Here is a 21,071-nt window from a genome sequence, read left to right on the forward strand (position 1 = left end):
CTCTATAGTTTGGCACTTGACAAATTAAGCTAAATCAGAAAATCTGGATGGTTTGGCCTTGATAGTTGCTCTCACAAATAGAATGCTGTAAGGGATCTGGGTAACAGATTGTCAGAGTGAGTTTATGAATCTGAAGATCCTTCAAAATAAGGATAAAAAAGAAAAGCCAAAAAATACACCATCTTGGTACCAACCTACTAATTGTATAACAATATGTTGAATTTGCAGATTACAATCATAAAGAAGAGGTAATGAGTTAGGTATGCACTATTGTATATGGTATAGTACACAGTACTGCATAACTACTATGAAAAAGCATTTAGAAATGTTTACAACGGAGTAGAGCTTTCTATAAGCCCTAAATGTGAACTTCCCCATACAGCTTCTGATAAACTGTTGTTGACAAACAATCCTTGTAATACCAGTCTTAGGTCTGCTACTGCTCCAGTGGGCACTCATTTAACTAGTTTCACAGCTAAAATATCTACAGTATCTATAAAATATTGAAATTAAGATGGTGTTAATCCAAACTAAGTAAACTTTTTTGTTAGTGATTGAGCATGATGGTGTTTTTAAAGTTTCTACAAATATAACATTCAGGGCACGTGGGTGGCTCAGTGGGTTAAGCCTCTGCCTTAGGCTCAGGTCATGATCTCAGGGTCCTGGGATCGAGTCCCACATCGGACTCTCTGCTCAGCAGGGGGCCTGCTTCCCTCTCTTGTCTGCCTCTGCCTACTTGTGATCTCTCTCTCTCTCTCTGTCAAATAAATAAATAAAATCTTAAAAAAATATATATATATATATATATAACATTCAAATGGATAAGCGGTGCTCTGACCCATGTTTTCGTGTCAGTTTCATAAGGTCCAACTTAATAATATCCTATCTGATAGAGTAGAAAGTTCAATCTTTTGTCTAACACGTTTGGTCAAAAGTTGTCTTTGTTACTGATAGTTTAGAAAATTGTTTGCTAACAGATCTGCTCTATAAAAAAATAGTAAAGGGAATATTCTAGGCTGAATGAAAGGATAGCAGATAGTTACTTGAACGCATGAGTTAATAAAAACCACAGGTAAATGCAACTACATAGTAAATATGAAAGACAATATATGTTTTATATTTGTAATTTTTTTCACTTATCTGACTTAAACAAATGAACTAAATATTTTTTATTTATTTCTTTGTTATAATAATTTTAATTCTTTTTTTTTTAAGATTTTATTTATTTCACAGAGAGAGATCGATCACAAGTAGGCAGAGAGGTGGGTAGAGAGAGAGGAGGAAGCAGGCTCCCCGCTGAGCAGAGAGCCCGATGCGGGGCAGATCCCAGGACCCTGAGATCATGACCTGAGCCAAAGGCAGAGGCTTAACCTACTAAGCCACGCAGGCACCCCAATACATTTTAATTTCTTTGCTGTAATGACTTTTTAATTTCTTGCATTAAGTCACAATTTTAGAAGTGTTTATGGATATACGATGCATAGATATGTAACTTGTAACAGCACAAAGGAAGAAGGAAGAAATGGAGCTACCCAGTAGCAAAGTATTTATAAAATATGGAAATTAAGATGGTATTAATCCAAATTAGATTATTTTAAATTAAGATATTAATTGTGATCCTCAGAGCAACCATTAGGAAAATAACTCAAGGTCTCCTGGGTGGCTCAGTCAGTTAAGTGCCTGCCTTCAGCTCAGGTCATGATCTCAGGATCCTAGGATCAAGTCCTGAGTCCCACATCAGGTTCCCTGCTCCTATGCATGGAACCTGCTGAACCTGCTTTTCCTGTTCCCTCTGCTACTCCCCCTTGGTGGGGTGGGGGACGGTGGGGGGGGGGGCGCGAGGCAGCGGCACGACTCTTTTTTTTAAAAAGTGAAAGTAATGACCAGGAATAAAAATGGTACACTAGGAGCACCTGGGTGGCTCAGTTGATTAACTCTTGCCTCTTGATTTCTGTTCCGGTCATGATCTCAGTGTTGTGAGATCAAGCCCATGTCTGGTGGGGCTCTGTGCTGGGTGCGCAGTCTGCTTAAGATTCTCTCTCCCTCTCCTTCTGCGCACCCCCCAAATGGTACATTAGAAAATATTTAACACAAAAGAAGAGAGTAAAGAAGGAATAGAGAAAGAAAAAAGATATAAGATGTCTATATAAAAAGCAAAATGACAGTCATAAACCCTATCTTATCAGTAATTCATTAACTGTAAGTGGACTAAACAGTCCAAACAAAAGGCAGAGATTGGCAGAATGGAATAAAAACACAGGATTCAACTATAGGCTATCTACGACAGGCACACTTTACCAAGTCACAGACTGATAACAAAACAATAGAAAAAGATATGCCATGCAAACAGTAACCAAAAGAGAGCTGATGCGGCTGTACTTGTATCAGACAAAATATACTTTGAGACAACTGTTACTAGAAACGAGGGACATTTTTGTTTTCCATTGTGCTAAAAGATGGCATAAAAGTTACCATTTCTAATTGTATAGTTCAGTAGTGTTAAGTTCCAGTCACACTGTTGTACAACATCTCCAGAACTTCCATCATGCAAAACTGAAACTCTATCCCCATTAAACAACAACTCCCCTTCTCCCCTTTTACCTCAGTCCTGGGTAACCATCATTCCTGTTTCTATGAATTTGACTGCTTTAGATACCTCATGTAAGTGAAATCACAATATTCTCCTTTTTGTGACTAGTTCATTTCACTTAGCATGTCCCCCCTGTTTATCCATGTAGTAGCATGACAGGATTTCCTTCCTTTTTAAGGCTGAACAATATTTCCTCGTCTGCATATACCACATTTTGTTGATGTATGCATCTGTCAACGCACATCTGGGTTGGCCCCATCTCTTAGCTATTATGAGTAGTGCCGTTATGAACATAGGACTGCAAATATCTCTTCAATACTCTGCTTTCAATTCTTCTGGAGATCTACCCAGAAGTGGAATTGTTGGATCATATATATGGCAGTTCCTTTTTTTTAAGATTTATTTTGAGAGAAAGAAGAGTGAGCACAGTGGGGGTAGGGCCAGAAGGACAAGGAGAGAAAGAATCTCAAGCAGACTCTACACCAAACCAAGAGCTCAACCTGGAGCATGGCCTGTGCTGAAATCAGGAGTTGGATGCTTAACTAACTGTACCACCCAGGTGCCCCAATCATATAGCAGCTCTATTTTTGATTTTTTGAGGAACCTTCATACTGTTTTTCACAGTGCAACCATTTTACAATCACATTAACAGTGCAGAATTTTTCTACAACCTCAACAACACTTGTTATTTTGTTTTTTACTGTTACCATCCTAATGGATGTGAGGTGACAAAGGACACTTTATAAAGATAAATGAATCAATCCATCAATAAGGTAAAATTATAAATTTGAAAGTGCCCAACAGTGCACGAAGCCCTAAAGTATATGAAGCAAAACTGAGAAGTAAAGGGAGAAATACACAATTCAACAGTAATCATTGGAAAATTCAATACCCATTTTCAATACTGGATAGAACAATTAGGCAGAAGACCAACAAGGACAAGAGACTTAATGCTAAAAATCAACCAGAATTATTACAAAACATCACGAAAACACTCAATCCAACTATAGCAGAATATACATTCTTCTCAAGTGCACATGGAACATTCTTCAAGATAGACCGTATGGTCAGCAATAAAACAAGCCTCAATCAATTAAAAAGACTGAATCAGAGAAGTATGTTCTCTGAGCCGAAAAGAATGAAAACAGGAATCAGTAATGACAACAAAGCGGTAAATCTTCTTGACCTTGACTGGATTAGCCAACGGCCTAGCTATGATACCAAAAGCATGAGCAATAAAAGACAAAACAGATAAACTGGACTTCATCAAAATTAATAACTCTGTGCTTCAAGACACCATCAAGACAGTGAAGACAACCACAGAGTGGGAGAAAGTACTTCCAAACCGTATTGGGTAAGGGACTTGTATCTAGAATATATAAAGGACTCTTACTACTCAACAACAAAAAATCCATTTTTTAAAAGGGCAAAAGATATGAAATTTCTCCAAATTACACCTAGAAATTGCCATTAAGCACAAGCAAAGATGCTTAATATCATTAGCCGCCATGGAATGTAAGTCAAAACCACAATGAGGTATCATTTCATGCTCACTAGGAAGGCTAGAATCAAAGACACAGACGATGCCAGTTGTTTGCAGGATGTGGAAAAACTGAACTATTCTAGGCCCTGCCCCTGGCGGCAAGTAAAATGTGCAGCCGCTATGCCCAACAGCCCCACAGCTCCACCAAAGGTTAAGCCCAGTCACTGCATGAACCTAACAGTCCCTCTCGTGGGTATTACGCATGAGAACCAAACACATGAATCCACAGAAAAGCTCATACACAAATCATCCCAGCAGCATTATCCATAACAGCAAAAAGCAGAAACCCAAATGTCCATCGAATGATGAACAGATAAAGCGTGGTATATCCACTCAACAAGAACCAGAACCACTGAGCCACGCCACGGTATAAAAGCTGGAAATGTTATGCAGAGGAGCAGAAGCCAGTCACAGAAGACCACATACTGTATGATTACATGAAATATACAGACAAGGCTGGTCTAGAGAGTCATCAAGTAGATCAGTGGCCACCCAGGGCTGAGGGACGTGGGAGCAAATGGGGAGTGACTGCTAAGAGGCACGGCTTGCTTTCTGGGGCAGTGAAAATGTTCTAAAATCAATTGTGATGACAGCTGCATACATGTAAATACAAGTCAGGAAGCTGCACACTTAAATGGGTGAATTACACCTCCACAGAGCTCTTCCACTAATGAGGAGAAACAATGCCAGCACAGTAGTACTCTTCTGTAAGTCTTCCCTAGTGTAAAAGTGCTGGGGGAACAAGCGGCCATGTCTTTTCCCTTCCACTGAAGTAGTAACAGACAACGGGGTACTTAAGGACTTACCTGTGACTCTCAAACTTCCAAAGAATTAAAAAATAAATAAATTATAGTAACAAAACTCTCTCAACTACTGTGTTGGGATAAGAGAGGCCAATATTTATTCTTAAGATTTTACCAAAGAAGAGCCAAATTTTAACTCATCTGACACAGATCATGAAGACTTAAAAGTGTTCTAGCATGATCTATTTCTCACTTTTTAATTTTACAGGTTAATCCATATAGCCGTTTGCTACAAGTATGTACATATAAATAAATACATGTTAGAAAAAAACCCTGTTTTAGAAGACTTAATGTGTGACATTGTGTTTTGGTTTGAGATTTTTACCATGTACAGATGAATCTTCATCAGCAAACAGACAAGGTTCTATTTCTTTCAAGGAACTTCTACCTTCAAGTCGGGCAAGAAGCTAGCAAAAGAAAAAAAAGAAAAACTCATTACCCAAAAATATAAAATCTTAGACATCTACATTTACACCATTTTCCAAAGGTCTATAAAAAAGACCCATTTAATTTTGAGGATTTGGAGGAAATCATGAAATAGGAAATAAAAGTTAGGAGGAAAATTGTGTTCGTTCATTCAGAAAACACTTCTTATTTCTTTACATCTCAAATACTGATGGTATAAAATGAGCCCCAGGAAGACTCTGGACACCAAGTTCAGGGGAGCTTCTGCAGTTAGCAGACCGTCACACATTGTTGCTCGGAGAACTGAGCACCCTCCATAATTCCACCAGGAGAGGACAACTGGAAGGTCTGCATTTGGAATTCTCCTGGACTTTGACACCTCCTCCTGTGCCTGTCTTTAAGAGTGCATCCTTTCCCTGCAGTAAACCATAACCATGAACACAACCACTTTCAATGAGTTCTGTGAGTCCTTCTACGGAATTGCTATACCTCAAGGTGTCCCCGGGGTCCCCAGGCCCCCCAACTTCCAAACAATATCAGAGCTGAGTGTAGTCTTAGGGATCCGGAACTTGGTAAAGTCTCCTCCCGGGATGTCCCCAATTTCACACACAGATGAAGGACTTCTGCTCCAAAATTAAATACAATCTTTTTTTTCCCCCTCTCGGAAAAGCACTTGTGCTGATAATTTGAATTGGATGCTTTTTTCATAGACTACCCTTTATTTTGAAAGAACAACTAAAAGAAACTTTGATCATACAAACTCTGGTATTTGGCAGACATTTTATTAAAATGAAGAAAGTAAGCTTGTCACTTCAAGAAAATTGACAGTATTTGTTGCCAATGATAACATCTGAATTCTAGAAAACTCACCCACCACTGTGACCTTGATAGCTTCCCGATACTTAAGATCCTTTATGGGGAAGACACCAATGTTTTAATGAATGTGATTTTTAAAAATAATTATTTAACAAACACGTCAATTCTTGAAAGATCTGTGTAATTCAGTGAACCAGTATTTCCAAATGACCAATGCATGTTAGATCAGTCCTGGGTAAAAGATTCACTCCAAGTGTAAGACCAATCAATCAATGGTTTTAACATATAAAAAAAAAAAATCACTGATATAATTCTATATTCTACATTGCAATTAACTTTTAGGAAACTAATATCTTGTCCCATTTTGGTACAGAATCAAAGAAGTAAACCCACAATTATCTAAAAAGACCTTCAAATACTACTTTTTCCAACTATACATTGGAAGTACTTTATGTTGTTCTGGTTGAAGTACAACAACAGTAAGAGAGTCTTAACATACTTCAACCAGAACAAAATAAAGTCATAGACTGGATGCAGAAGAGATGAGACCCCAGTCAAATTCTATTCAACTGGACATTAAAAAAGAGATGTGCAAATATGTAAAAGAGTGTCACTCCTCATATTTTTTGTTTAGGGAAATATAGTTATTTTTCATTAAAATATGTATAATATTCAAAGAGTTTATAACTATCACTTGTATATGAATGCAAATATTTAAAATTCTAAATTTCTCACCGCAGCTCTCTCCAAAGCCCACCTGCTCTGGAGATCTCTCGAGAGTATATATTTGATTTAATAAACTTTCTCGCTTCTGCTATTCAATAAATAGTCAGATAAATTTCTCAGTTTCACTGACAGATAAAACCCACATAAACAAAAGCTCTTTTGGTGACAAATATTAACTGCACTTATTGTGATCATTTTGCAACATAAACAAATATCAAACCATTATGATGTACACCTCAATCTAATATAACGTTGTAACTACTATTCTACCAAAAAAACAAAACAAAACAAAACAAAAAAATGCACAAAAGCTCTTTGAAATCCTCAATAATTTTTACATGTGTAATGCATTCCTGAAGCCAAAAATTGAGAACCACTGAGTTAGAAGATGGGAGAGTCCAGCTTGAAAGACAAGACAGAAACTTTCATGAACAAGATGAAACACATAAAATGACTTCAAAATGTTTTAAAAAGGGCGCCTGGATGGTTCGGTTGTTAGGTGGCTGCCTTGGGCTCAGGTTGTGATCCAGGGTCCTGGGATCAAGGCCCACATCAGGCTCCCTGCTCCGTGAGGAAGCCTGCTTCTCCCTCTCCTGCTCTCCTGCTCCCCCTGCCTGTGTTCCCTCTCTCTCCCTGTGTCTCTGTCAAATAAATAAATAAAACCTTTAAAAAAAAAATGTTTTAAGAAGCATGTATACAAATAACTATTCTCATCAGAATGACTAACTTAGGAAATTACTCCGATTGTTTACTCTTATTTTCACTCCTCAAAATATTTTAGAATTCTCCACTGTGAGAATTCCTGGTAGGAAAGGATTCAAGAAAGCTTTATATTGGCAGGATACTTGGACAGAGATGGTATAACTCCTCTTTCCAACTGGCTAAGTTAGCCAGTTTGCATCTAATTTTCCACTATTATTAAAAAATCAAATTTATTTTCAAGGATGAAAACTTCCCACTAATATTCAAAATGTTTACAATGCCAAAGCAGAGTCTGTTTCTTTCAAATAAATAAATAAACTTAAAAAAAAAAAAAAAAAGGAAAATACCCTAAAAACCTGACATAAACTATTCCAGAAATTAAAATTAATGATGTCCAGATTTAAGGAATGAATTAAAAGAAGCCAGGTATAATCAACCTGGAGTTTCTAAAGGACAAAAAAGAGTCCAAAGTGTCCATGGTAAAAGGAACACCAGTAAGTTCTGTTAGACAAGACAGTTTAATCCTTTCAGGGAGATTAACACACTGGGCAATCACAGCTTGGTGATGGATTTCTCTTGATTCTCTCTGCAATCTTTCTGAGGCCAAATTTCCTATTTAGAAAAGAAGGCAAAGTGGACACAACAATTTTAGTCTATTTGGCAATTTCACTAATATTGTTAATTAACAGATTTGACATCTGGTTTGTAAATCAGTATCTTCTAGGTTTTATTATTTTAACAAAGTCATCAACTAATAGCTACTATTTGCGCTTACTGTGTATCTGCAGTACCTAATTTATATACATTATCTCTTTTAATTGTTACAGTAACTATTTGTTATCATTCTCTTTTTCAGATGATTAACTAGTAGATGCCAGAGCCAAGGCTTAAGAGATCTCTTCTGGCTCCCAAAGCCTGGAGTCCGCTGGGCTCCAGTGCCTCAGAGTCAGTATGACGGAGTCTAATAAAATCTGAGTACAGAGATAAAATAGTTTCTGGATCTACTAAGCTGATCCGAGATCCTGTCTAGGCAATTACCTGACCTCTTTCAACCATCTCTGTTAATACTCCCCCCAACAGCAACAAGGAGCCCTCAATGTTTTCAACGGCAACATTATTACCATAACAATACAACCTACAAAACGGGTAATCCTCACTGCACAGCCAGCCACTGGTAACCATCTCAGCCAACGTGGGGATACACAGATGTAGCAGACATAGTTCCTATCTTCACAAAATTTAACAGGGGAGAGTCAAAAGTTTACAAAAATGCAACACAGTACAGTGGATGCTACAGAAGAAACACAGGCAGGGTGCTTGGAAGGTGAGGGAACCTAACGCCATCTGGGACAAATCTCCCCCGAGGCCCAATCAGGGACCTGGGACCTCCTGGAGCACAGCACCCCTCCCAACATTCTTTCTTTTTGTTTAACCACACCCTTAAGTATACCCTTAGGGCATAACACCCTTGACCTGCCCCAGAGCCCGGACTCCCGACACACAGCCATTAGACATTCTCCTCTAGGGTGGTCACAACAGCACTCCCAACCTCCAGGGCTAGAAAAGCCTGTCTCAAGGGTGGTGGAGTTGAGAAGATTCATTCAGCAAGTCCCCTTCTCACAGCAGGCTGCCCTTGCCAGCCTTTCTCTTCAGTCTTATAGTCAGTTCTAATTTGTGGGAGGCACACTTAATTTTGAACAAGAGATTAAGCATTTAGTTCTTTTTTTTTTTAACATATATTTATTTATTTGACAGCAGGAGGGATTACAATTAGGAATAGAGGCAGACAGAGAGAGGGGGAAAGCAGGCTCCCCACTGGGCAGGAAGCCCGATATGGGGCTCGATCCCAGGACGCTGAGATCATGACCTGAGCTGAAGGCAGAGGCTTAACCCTCTGAGCCACCCAGGTGCCCCAAGCATTTAGTTCTTTTAAATACATACAAAATGTGCACTGATAGAGAAATGTTTTTCTTCCTACATGGAATGTCCTTTGCCTATTCTCTTTTAAATTTCTAAGGCCAAGACTATTAAACAAATGATGATAATAACATACATTCTTCAAGGCCGCCTCCTTCCATGAAGCTATTACTACTGTACTTAACACATTACCAGCCCATCTCCCTCATCTGGATGTAAAAGCTCAAAAGGAAAAGCACCTATTTTGGCTCACAATGGACTCCAAAATGCTTTTGTCTGGCAGAAACTCAGTAGCTGCCTATTAAATTAAAAGGTAAACAGGGCATAGGTAGGCAGGCTTGGGAAGGATGGAGTGTAAATGACCTCAAACTATTTCCATTTTCATGTTTAGACAGTATGCAAACTTATACCAAACAAAAGTCCATGAGTATTCATGTCCTCGAAGTTCTTTATACTAACAAAAGTCCATTTCCAATGCCATTATATACCTTCGTCACCTAGTAAGCAGAATACCTACCATTCAGTTGTGGAAAAGCTTACACAAGAGCAGAAAGAAGAATACAAAGATCAAACTAATTAGAAATTAATGGCATTAATTCTGTCTGCCTGTGCTTGCTCTCTCTCCCTCTCTCTCTGACAAATAAATAAATAAAATCTTAAAAAAAAAAAAAAAGAAATTAATGGCATTAAGGTAAATACACACACACACACACACACACAGCTCATTTAGATAAAGGCTCATTTCCCCTGATCTTCTGTAAATAAATTTGTCTGCAGATAGACCCCAGTAGTAGGGTTGCAAACCGGTTCAGTATAAAAGGCTACCTAAGGGGCATCGGGTGGCTCAGTAGGTTAAGTCTCTGCCTTCGGCTCAGGTCATGATCTCAGGGTCCTGGGATCGAGCCCCACATCGGGCTCTCTGCTCAGCAGGGAGCCTGCTTCCTCCTCTCTCTCTGCCTGCCTCTCTGCCTACTTGCGATCTCTCTCAAATAAATAAATAAAATCTAAAAAAAAAAAAAAAAAAGCTACCTAAAGGGGCTCCTGGGTGCTTCCGTCAGTTACATCTGCCTTTGGCTCAGACCACGATCCCAGGGTCCTGGGATGGAGCTGGGATGAAGCTCAGCTTCTCCCTCAGCCTCTCCTCTCAGTTTATGCTTTCTCTCAAATACATAAACAAAATCTTAAAACAAAAACAAAAACCTACCTAAAGAAGCAAACATTCTGAACCAAATATTCCCACCTCTGCCCATAATAGACCTGGATTTCCCAGCTATAAAATAAATACAATTCTTAATTTTACTACTCATAGTAGTAGAGGAAATTCAGGCAAAAATGTGTAACTATAACACAAGAAATGAAAGAGAGGAGTCGGAATAAGGAAGCAAGGGAAAGCAGCAGCTAGATGAGTATGTATGTGACTGATGCAAAATTTGGATCTCATGGTAGTTCCATAAATTCCTCTTCACATGGGAAATTAGGCTCCTCTGCCACTTTGAAAATTCAACTGTCCTTCAGGGCGGAGTACTAGGCCTGGCCCTCCAATCAAGCTTGAAGAAAAGCTAATGCTTTTATAAAAGCAATCATCCTGTAAGAGGAAAAGGAAAAATAGATACATATAAACTAAAGCAAAAACTACCACCATGTACGGAGCAACTGGGTGGCTCAGTTGCTAAGCATCTGCCTTTGGCTCAGGTCAGGATCCCAGAGTCCTGGGATCAAACCTCACATCAGGCTCTCCACTCAGCGGGAAGCTTGCTTCCTCCTCTCCCATGCACCGCCCCCAAAAGGTACTACATATATATCTGACAATTTAAGCAATATGAATTTCTCTTTTTTAAGTTTTTAATTCCAGTTAGTGTTGTATTAGGTTCAGGTGTACAATACAGAAATCAACACTTCCATACACCACCCCGTGCTCACCGCAAGCACACTCCTTAATCCCCATCACCCGTTTCACCCATACCCCCGCTCTCCTCCCCTCTCTAAACCGATCTGTTCCCTGAGTCTGTGTCTTGGTTTGTCTCTCTCATTTTTTTCCCTTTGTTTTTTAAGATTTTATTTATTTGACACAAAGAGAGCATGAGCCAGGGGTGGGGAGGGAGAGAGGACAAGCTGACTCCCAGCTGAGTAGGGAACCCAATACAGGACTAGATCCCGGGACTCTGGGATCACAATCTGAGCCCATGTCAGATGCTTAACCGACTGAGCCACCCAGATGCCTGTTTGTTTTATTTCTTAAATTCTTTTTTTTTTTTTTGAGAGAATCTTTTTTTTTTTAATTTAGGATTTTATTTATTGGACGGAGAGACAGCACAAGTAGGCAGAGCGGCAGGCAGAGGGAGGGAGAAAGCAGGCTCTCCGCTGAGCAGGGACCTGATGGGGGCTCAATCCCAGGACTCCGGGATCATGACCTGAGCCAAAGGCAGCCACTTAATCGACTGAGCCACCCGGGTGCCCCTATTTCTTAAATGAATGAAATTACATAGTATTTGTCTTTCTCTGACTGACTTATGTCGCTTAGCACAGTACTCTCTAGCTCCAACCATGTCACTGCAACTGGCAAGATTTCACTCTTTTTTATGGTTGAATAGTATTCTGTTGTATGTATACACCACCTCTTCTTTCTCCATTCATCAGTCTATGGATATCTGGGTTGCTTCAGTATCTTGACTATTGTAAATAATGCTGCTATAAACATAGGGTGCCGGAATCCCTCTGACCCAGTGCTCTTGTACTCTTTGGGTAAATACTCAGGAATGCAATGGCTAGATCATACGGCAGCTCTACTTTTAATTTTTTTTTTTTTTTTTGAGGACCCTCTAGGCTTTTTTCCATAGTGGCTGCACCAGTTTGCATTCCCACAACAGTACACAAGGGTTCCTTTCTCGCCACATCCTGGCCAACACCAGTTGTTTTTTGTGCTGCTGATTTTAGCCATTCTCAAGATGAGTAAGAAGTATTAACTTCTAGCAGAATCTCTAAGGACTAAATTTTAAATTTATGATATCCCACAAATGAGTAATTCCATTAAATGCATTCTTCAGATTTCATTAGGAAGTTATACCAAGCTGCTTCAAATTTTCATTTAGATAAAACAAATATAGGGACCCCTGGGTGGCACAGTTGTTTAAGTGTCCAATTCTTGATTTCGGCTAAGATCATGATCTCAGGGTCGTGAGATCGAGCCCCACATTGGGCTCCAATCTCAGTGCAGGGTCCACTTGAGATTCTCTCCCTCTCCCTCTGTCCCCACTCGCGCTCTCTCTCAAATAAATAAAATCTTTTTAAAAAATCAAATAAATGCAGTCCCAAAAAGAAAACAGTAGAGCATAAAATCAATATTACAGGAGCTTAATGTTGGCAGAACACTTATTCTCACCTTGCATATGAGGAACTCTGCTGGAGAAACACTTCTGGCATATTCTCCTATCCTCTCATTCTCCCTCCCCCAGGGAAGATCTTCTAAATGGGTTAAGAGCAGGTACCCATGGATCATCCCCTTCCTCCCCCACAATGGCTTTCCTATAGGCAGTACACATTCTGCCATGTTCCTATACTGTAGTCTAAAAGGAGAGCACTCAGAAACGAGCATCTGGCAACACAGGTTGGCTGATAACCTTACGAGAAGTCTTAGTGGTCTAGTGGGAGACAGAAGCCTGATCACCACGGGCTAGAGAGAATGGGAGATAAGTGCAGACCGGAGCACAGACTTTGCTGTGCTGAGTAGTAAAGGAATGGGGCTGGCTGGGAGGGAGACATCAAGGGAGGTTTTCTGCTTCCTGTTTATTGCTTTATGTTAGGATACCAATGGGAATTATTGGTGAAAAAGAAGACTAAAGATGCAGAAAACTGGGACTCCTGGGTGTCTCAGTCGGCTAAGGGTACTGGGATCAAGGACTGCATCAGGCTCCCTGCTCTGACAAAATTAAAAAAAAAAAAAAAGAAAGAAAAAGAGGGGCGCCTGGGTGGCTCAGTGGGTTAAAGCCTCTGCCTTTGGCTCGGGTCATGATCCCAGGGTCCTGGGATCAAGCCCCACATCGGGATCTCTGCTCAGCGGGGAGCCTGCTTCCTTCCCCTCTCTCCCTCCCTGCCTCTCTGCCTACTTGTGATCTCTGTCAAATAAATAAATCAAATCTAAAAAAAAAAAAAAAAAAAAAAAAAAAAAAAAAAAAAAAAAAAAAAAGAAAAAACAGAAGACAGAAAAATGACCATAGGAGTGGGAAACATCTGTAGCAGTGAGTTCCTTGAGTAGGACTGGGATGGAAGAAATCCATGTCGTAAGTGGAAAAGTTGTACTTTCTTTTTTTTTTTTTTAAGATTTTATTTATTTATTTGACAGAGAGAAATCACAAGTAGGCAGAGAAGCAGGCAGAGAGAGAGGAGGAAGCAGGCTCCCCGCTGAGCAGAAAGCCCGATGTGGGGCTCGAATGTACTTTCTTTTCTTTTTTTTTTTTTTAAAGATTTTATGTACGTATGTATTTTTGTATTTAGGCTGAGCCCACGCTCGAGTGCCCACCCTGGGGGAGGAGCAGAGAGGGAGGGAGAAAGAACCTCAAGCTGACTCCCAGCTGCACGTGGAGTGCAGGGTGGGGGGTAGCCCCCTCTTCAGCACCGCCCATCTCACGATCCTGAGATGGTGACCTGAGCCAAAACCAAGAGTCAGATGTTTAATCGACTGAGCCACGCAGTCACCTCGAAATTGCAGTTTCTTTTCTTTTTTTTATTAAAGATTTTTATTTATTTGAGGAAGAGTGAGAGAGAGATAGCACGAGGTGGGGGAGGGTCAGAGGGAGAAGCAGACTCCAGTGAGCAGGGAGCCCAATGTGGGATCCTTCATGGGACTCCAGGATCATGACCTGAGCCAAAGGCAGTTGTTCAACCAACTCAGGCACCCAGGTGCCCTCGAAGTTGCAGCTTCTTAGAAGCAAAAATATTTACTCTATTTTAAGGAGGAAATTCAGAGAAAACCTGTGCATATATTATCAAGACAGACTTCATGAAAACGGAGGAATTGCAGTATTAATATCTGATAAAGCAGACTTCAGAGGGAAGAAAGTTCCTAGAGACAAAGGGGGACATTACAGAATGAATAATAAAAGTATCATTCCACCCAAAAGACATACGATCCTAAATGTGTAACTTATGAAGCAAAACTAATATAGGTGAAACGAGAATTAGACAAACCCACAATTATATCTGGGACCTTAACAGTCACCTCTCAGCAAAGGACAGAGTTACAAGCAAAATTAAAGATACAGAAATCTGAACAAACGAGATCTGACTCATGTATGTAAAACACTGCACCCAACAGCAGCAGCATACATGTTTTTTTCAAGTGCCCATGGGACATCATCAAGACAGATCACATCCATGGGCGCCTGGGTGGCTCAGTGGGTTAAGCCTCTGCCTTCGGCTCAGGTCATGATCTCAGGGTCCTGGGATCGAGGCCCGCATCGGGCTCTCTGCTCAGCAGGGAGCCTGCTTTCTCCTCTCTCTCTATGCCTGCCTCTCTGCATACTTGTGATCTCTCTCTCTCTGTTTCAAATAAATAAATAAAATCTTTAAAAAAAAAAAAAAAAAAGACAGATCACATCCTGACCCATAAAACCAACCTCAAATTTAAAAGAACCGAAATCATACAGAGTATGTCCTCCAACAATGAAGGGCACAAACTGGCAATCAGTAACAGAAAGACAACAGGAAAAATTAAGGGAGTTCCTGTGAAGTTTTTTGTTTTTTTGTTTTTTTTTTTTGATGACACACGAAGCAAGGCAGAATGAAGAGAGAGGGAAGAGGAGAAAGATATCAAATTTATCTACTAAAGTAACAATTATTGAGTGCTAACTGTGGGCTAAATATTGTTCTAAACGCTGGGACTAAAGGAGTAAACTCAACAGACAAAGTCTGCTCTCATGACCTTTAAATCGATATAAAATGTCAGGTGAGATAAGAAGAATAAACAGGGTAAAAGAATAAAGACTAACAGTAGGTAAAAACCAGGTTATTATACTGTAAACTGTAGTCAAATGCTGGTCTTTAAATGCAGGGTTCATTATTAAGTTTTACACACACTACTTGTCCTACCATAGTTCTATCTCTAGAATACATTAAAAGAAAATATTTTTTGCAACTTTATTTTCTTGGAAGACCCTATGAAATGTCTTTTCCCTACTACTCACAAAATGTGGGAATGGTTAGCTGTTTTTTGAAGCTGTAATTCTAGCGAGTTAAAAATGTAAAGTAGTTGTTTGTTGGGCTCGCTTGCGACTTCAGTTCTCCTCAACACGAAGCCTCCCAGTAGAACCAGTAAAGTTTTGTAGCATAATATGCAATGGAAGAAAACTGTGTCCAAACAAATTAAGCACTAGCCAGAGTCCTACAAAACACTCCGAGTTTCACTTAGCTGGTTTTGTTAACAAAAAGGAAAAAGAATAAAGTAGCACCTATTGCCCAGCTCCCCGCTCTCCCCTTGGACCCTCTGTACTCAAGTAGTACAAGCCAAGCAATCTGGCTAAGGGTCTCCATGCAAACATGGCAGGCCAAGGATATGCTGCTAAATTTCCTGTTCCATGATTTGGCTGCGCTGGGCTCCCATTTTTTACTTTTAAAAAGATGTTATTTATTTACTTAACAGAGAGGGAGAGAGAGAGAGCACAAGCAGGAGAAGCGGCAGAGGGAGAAGGAGAAGCAGGCTCCCCACAGAACAGAGAGCCTGACGTGGGGCTTGATCCCAGGACCTGAGCGGAAGGCAGACCCTTAACTGACCGAGCCACCCAGGTGACCCAGGGCTCCCGTTTGTTAGATACTAGGCTTGATCTGACTGCAAAAGTCACCTGTGTTTAACCCTGGTTTCAAACGATCATCTAAATATAAGGTTTTAACTGTAGTGGTTCTAGCAAGGGTTGGTAAACTCTAGCCAGCAGGTTAAATCCAAAAGTTTAAAAATAAGTTTTATTGAACACAGTCATGCTGATTGTCCCCCTCTCTGCGGATGCCTTCACATTAGAACTGCAAGGTTAAGGAGTTCTGACAGAGCGCGCCGTGACCTGCAAAGCCTAAATACTATCTGGCCCTTCACGGGAAACATTTGTGGACTCCTCCTAAGAGCACTGCTTCTCGGGCGCCCGGGTGGCTCAGTCGGTTGGGCGTCTGCCTTCCGCTCAGGTCATGATCCCAGTCCCTGGGATGGAGCCCCATGTCAGGCTCCCTGCTTAACAGGGAGCCTGCTTCTCCCCTCCACTTGTTCTCTCAAATACATACATAAAACATTTTTTTTTTTTTTTAAGAGTCTTGTTTCTCTCCCTCGTCTGTATAAAAGATTCTTCCTAACCCACCTCGCCCATTTCTCCGGGCTCAGGGCCCAACTCCAGTCTCCCTCACTCGCTTCTAACTTTCAGAACCACCTGCAGTTCCCTAAACACCCACGTTACCGGCTACTCCCCGCGGCCGCCGCCCCCTCCTTGCCAAACCGATCTCACATGGCCCTTAAAACCTCAGTCCCTGCTCCTCCTGACCAGGGCTCCGTGCTGCCCGCCCTCCACCGGACAGCGCGCTTCCCTCCGAAGGCCGCGGTTCCTCCGAGTCGGCCTCCCCTACCGGTTCTTCAGGCAGAAGTCGTTCCTTTAGCTCCTCGTTCCCGTTCCGTAACCGGTGACCGACACGCAGGCCGCACTGGATACTTGCCGGTGCCGTTTCTGAGCAAACTCTCGCAGCACCGGTCAAAGCCGGCGTGTCCGCGGACGCCCCGCGCGGGAAACGCTCGCGGGCGAGCGAGCGGGAGGCCACCTGCTCCAACACCACCTGTCCCGTTCCTGTCTGCAGACCGTCCGACCGGCAGGCCCCGCCGTGTCCCCGCTTCCGCCGCCGGGCTCACCGCCCCCGGCAGCGGGTAGCCCGGGACAGCCCCGGCCCCGCGCGGCGAGCGGACCGCAGGAAGCGCACAGCGACCCGGCACGCGCGGGCGCCTCCCTCCGCCTCCGCTCGCCGCGCGCCAGGCAGCCCACGCACGTCTGACGACTCCCAGGGTCGCGGGCCGGCGCCGGGGGCTCAGGCGGGAGGGGTGGGCCGGGGCCGCAGTCCGGCGCGGCCGCCTTCCCTCCGCCGAGCGCCCCGCGCGCCCCCGGCCCGGGCCCGGGCCCCCGCCCCGCCTCCCCCGGTCTCCCGGCTCCGTCCCACGCTCCCCGCCCTGCTCGCGTCTCCGCAGCTCCCGTCCCAGACCCGGCGGCTCTCACCTGCGTCCCAGACTCGGCCCTGCGGAAGTCACTACACATCGCCCCGAAGGCTGGGCGAACCCGGCACTCAACTTTCCCGCCACCAGCGCCATTTACCGCGAGCGGCCGAGGCCTCGCAGCCAGTCAAACGCGCTGACCCGCTGACCCGGGCGCAAGCATGCGCACTGCGCCCGCCCAGAGCCAGGGAGGTGAGGGGCATGCGCAGTACTGTTGACGGGCGTCCCTCGCCCGAATGACGTCAGACTCCGTCTCCTAGGAGACCGGAGACAGCTGGTGATGTTTTTCTTGTCTCATAAACTTCAATTCGTTTTTATTAGGTAAAACTAGCAGCATGTACTTTTTTTTTCTTTTTTACTATAAACAAAACAGTTACTGAGTACGAAGGGCTTTTTGTCCGTTTGTGAGTTAAAAGCCTCTGGCTGGCGATACGTGTGATTCAGAGTTAATTCTGAAAACAAAGAATTAAGACTAAGTTTGAAAGAATTTGTGTAATTAAGAAATAATTATAATAATAATAATAATTACAGCTAACACGTATAGTGCTTAGTATGTATCCTTAGTGCGTTATATATAATAATTCATTTAATCCGCACAGTCCTGTGAGGTAGCTACTCTTATCCCCATTTTACAGATGAGGAAACTGAGGCACAATCTTGGCGCACTTTACTCTGATGACCAGAGGGTAGTGAGTCAGCACATTAATGGGAAGTGGGAAAGGAAGAGCATGGACACAAACAGTTCTTCAAAGAAACTTGGATGTGAAGGAAGGAGATAACAGTAACAAGAAAAGTCAAGGAAGAGTCTTTTAAGAAGGCAAAGCCTGGGACATGTTTAAATGCGGACAGGGAAGAGCTGTGGGAACTTACTGGTTAAAGAGAACACTTGGGGTGCCTGGGTGGCTCAGTGGGTTAAGGCCTCTGCCTTCGGCTCAGGTCATGATCTCAGGGTCCTGGGATCCAGCCCCACGTCGGGCTCTCTGCTCAGCAGGGAGCCTGCTTCCCTCTCTCTCTCTCTCTGCCTGCCTCTCTGCCTACTTGTGATCTCACTCTCTGTGTCAAATAAATAAAATCTTTAAAAAGAAAAAAAAAAAAAAGAAAGAGAACACTTGATGGAGTCAGGACCTACAGACAATGGAGTGTAATGCAGGTGTAAGAAAGCTTTAGCTGTGGGGGGGGGCATCTCTTTCCCCCCCGTGAGTAGAGACAAGGGTTGAGAATGGGTGCAGATGAAGATAAATTTGGGGATGGGACGCTCAAAGAGCTTGCAAAAGGTCAAGTCTGAGGTAGAAAGCAAGGTAGTAGAAATCCAAGACTCCTCTTGTGAAAGTCAGTTCCTTTTGTGAAAGTTGAATTCCTCTTGTGAAAGTCAAGTGTGCGCCTACGCTGATGCCTGGATTTAATGTTCCCATTGGCAGGCTCTGCCACAAACCTTCCTCAGAAGTCCATTCTTGGTTCATTCTGTGCACAGAGCAGTGGTGATTGACCTCAGTACTCCATGGCGGTAATTGTTTTAACCAGGATAATTTTCCTTAACACTTACTGTCTACAATCACATTTAACACACAACATATATTAGTACTATTCTTTCATTGCACAGAGCTTTTCTCCCTGAGTTACAATTTTCTTGAATCTCAGAATAAATTTTCTGAAATCATTCTGGATTTTGGTAACACACACACTTGAAATTTTAGATCTGGTTCCGTCCCTTATTCCCATGATACACATCGCTCACCACCCTGGACCTTAGTTATTGTTGTGCTGTGGTGATGAAACTATGTACTTTAAAAAGCTAGCACAGCATCTAGTACAAAATATTGATTCTCTTCCTACCTCCCTATCTTTCTTAGATCATATCTTAGCATAGTGCCAAAGCTACAATAACTACACAGTCCCCATCTCCTGTTAACCATGATGGCAGTGATTAGGGCCGGATTAAGAGATGAGCCTGTCTGGCAGTTGTCCAGGGTGGTACATCATAAAAGCTGCTAAAACCTCTCTATGTGCTAAAACATCACAGGAATATTCGATGGAAAAAATGATTTTTAATTGCAACTCTTTTCAAGCAGGATGCTGTATGTGGTTGGGAAGAAAAGACACTTGGAAAGATGGTGAAACAGTCACCATCAAAGACACCTTTGAGTAACAGAGGTTTACTATGTGTAGGTTTAACTGATTGGGATAGAAGGTAAGCTGAACAAGCTGGTGTGTTACCACCACCAACATCCTCCTACTCTGCCTTCTCCCCACCCGCTCCCACACAAGGAAGCAGGATTGTGAATCTCTAAAAATAAGTCAGCAAATATTGAAAATGCATTTTTTAGAAGACGTGCCAACTTATTTGCTCCCTGAGGCAAGTCTGCAAATCTTAATGTAATTCTGATGATATTGATGATAGCGATGGCTTGTGCTATAACCCCTTTTGAACTGGGGTCCTGGATTTCCTATCTTAGAAATGTGAAGTCTAGGTTTTCTAATTCTGTAAGATATCCAAGGCGTTTGTGTAATGAACAGCCATGGAAGATGGATACAGTGTCTCCCTCAGGAGCAAAGTCCTGCTTATTGTCCATTAGAAAAGATTTGGGTTCCCTGAGCTGAAATGTCCTCCCTTATAATGCAACCCACTCCGTGTAAGGCGTTATCTTACCCTCTTCACATTCCCTGTGCTTACCCGGGCTCTTAGAACCAGCATAACGAGATGTTGATACTCTGGCTGCTGGTTTGGACTCTGTGTGTGTGTGTGTGTGTGTGTGTGCGTGTGTGTGTGTGTGTGTGTGTGTGTGTGTGTGTGTGTGTTTTAAGATTATTTATTTTGGAGAAAGACTGTGTATGTGTGGGAGCATGGGAGGGGCGAAGGGAGAAGGAGAAGGAGAGAGGGAATCTCATGCAGACCCTGCTAAGCATGAAGCCCAACACAGGGCTTGATTCCTGGTCAGGATCCCTGGACCCTTAGGTCATGATCTGAGCTGAAACCGAGAGTCAGATGCTTGGGGCACCTGGTTGGCTCAGTCGTTAAGCATCTGCCTTCGGCTCAGGTCATGAACCCAGGGTCCTGGGGTTAAGCTCCCCCCTTCTCAGGAGGGGGCCCGCTTCTCCCTCTGCCCCTCACCTTACTCGTGCTCCCACTTTCTCATTCTCTCTCTCAAATAAATAAAATCTTAAAAAAAAAAAAAGAAGTCAGATGCTTAACAAACTGAGCCACCCAGGCACCCGCTGACTCTTTTCTGTCTTTTGTCAGCATCCATGAAATTGTGGTAGGCTAACTCATTAGCTGACTAGAAGAGTAAACCCACACTAAGCAGTCTGATAAAGTAAAGATTTTGAGTGAGCAAAGGAGAAGTT

At 42.4% G+C, this 21,071-nt stretch overlaps 1 protein-coding gene across 1 annotated transcript in view; it reads right to left on the reverse strand.

The window, feature by feature from the left end:
- LOC111154536 (X-ray repair cross complementing 2) overlaps positions 1-17,852 on the reverse strand; it is a 23,352-nt gene extending 5,500 nt beyond the window's left edge. The window contains exons 1-2 of the mRNA XM_022514197.1: positions 17,734-17,852; positions 5,262-5,343 (exon numbers count right to left, since the gene is read on the reverse strand). Coding sequence (XP_022369905.1) covers positions 5,262-5,343; positions 17,734-17,772 — 121 coding nt within the window. The 5' untranslated portion in view covers positions 17,773-17,852. The remainder of the gene's footprint in view (positions 1-5,261; positions 5,344-17,733) is intronic.
- Between the last annotated feature and the right edge of the window lie 3,219 nt (positions 17,853-21,071).

The sequence above is a fragment of the Enhydra lutris genome, unplaced genomic scaffold (assembly GCF_002288905.1).
Source record: "Enhydra lutris kenyoni isolate GAN:26980312 unplaced genomic scaffold, ASM228890v2 scaffoldscaffold37, whole genome shotgun sequence".
Taxonomy (NCBI): Eukaryota; Metazoa; Chordata; class Mammalia; order Carnivora; family Mustelidae; genus Enhydra; species Enhydra lutris.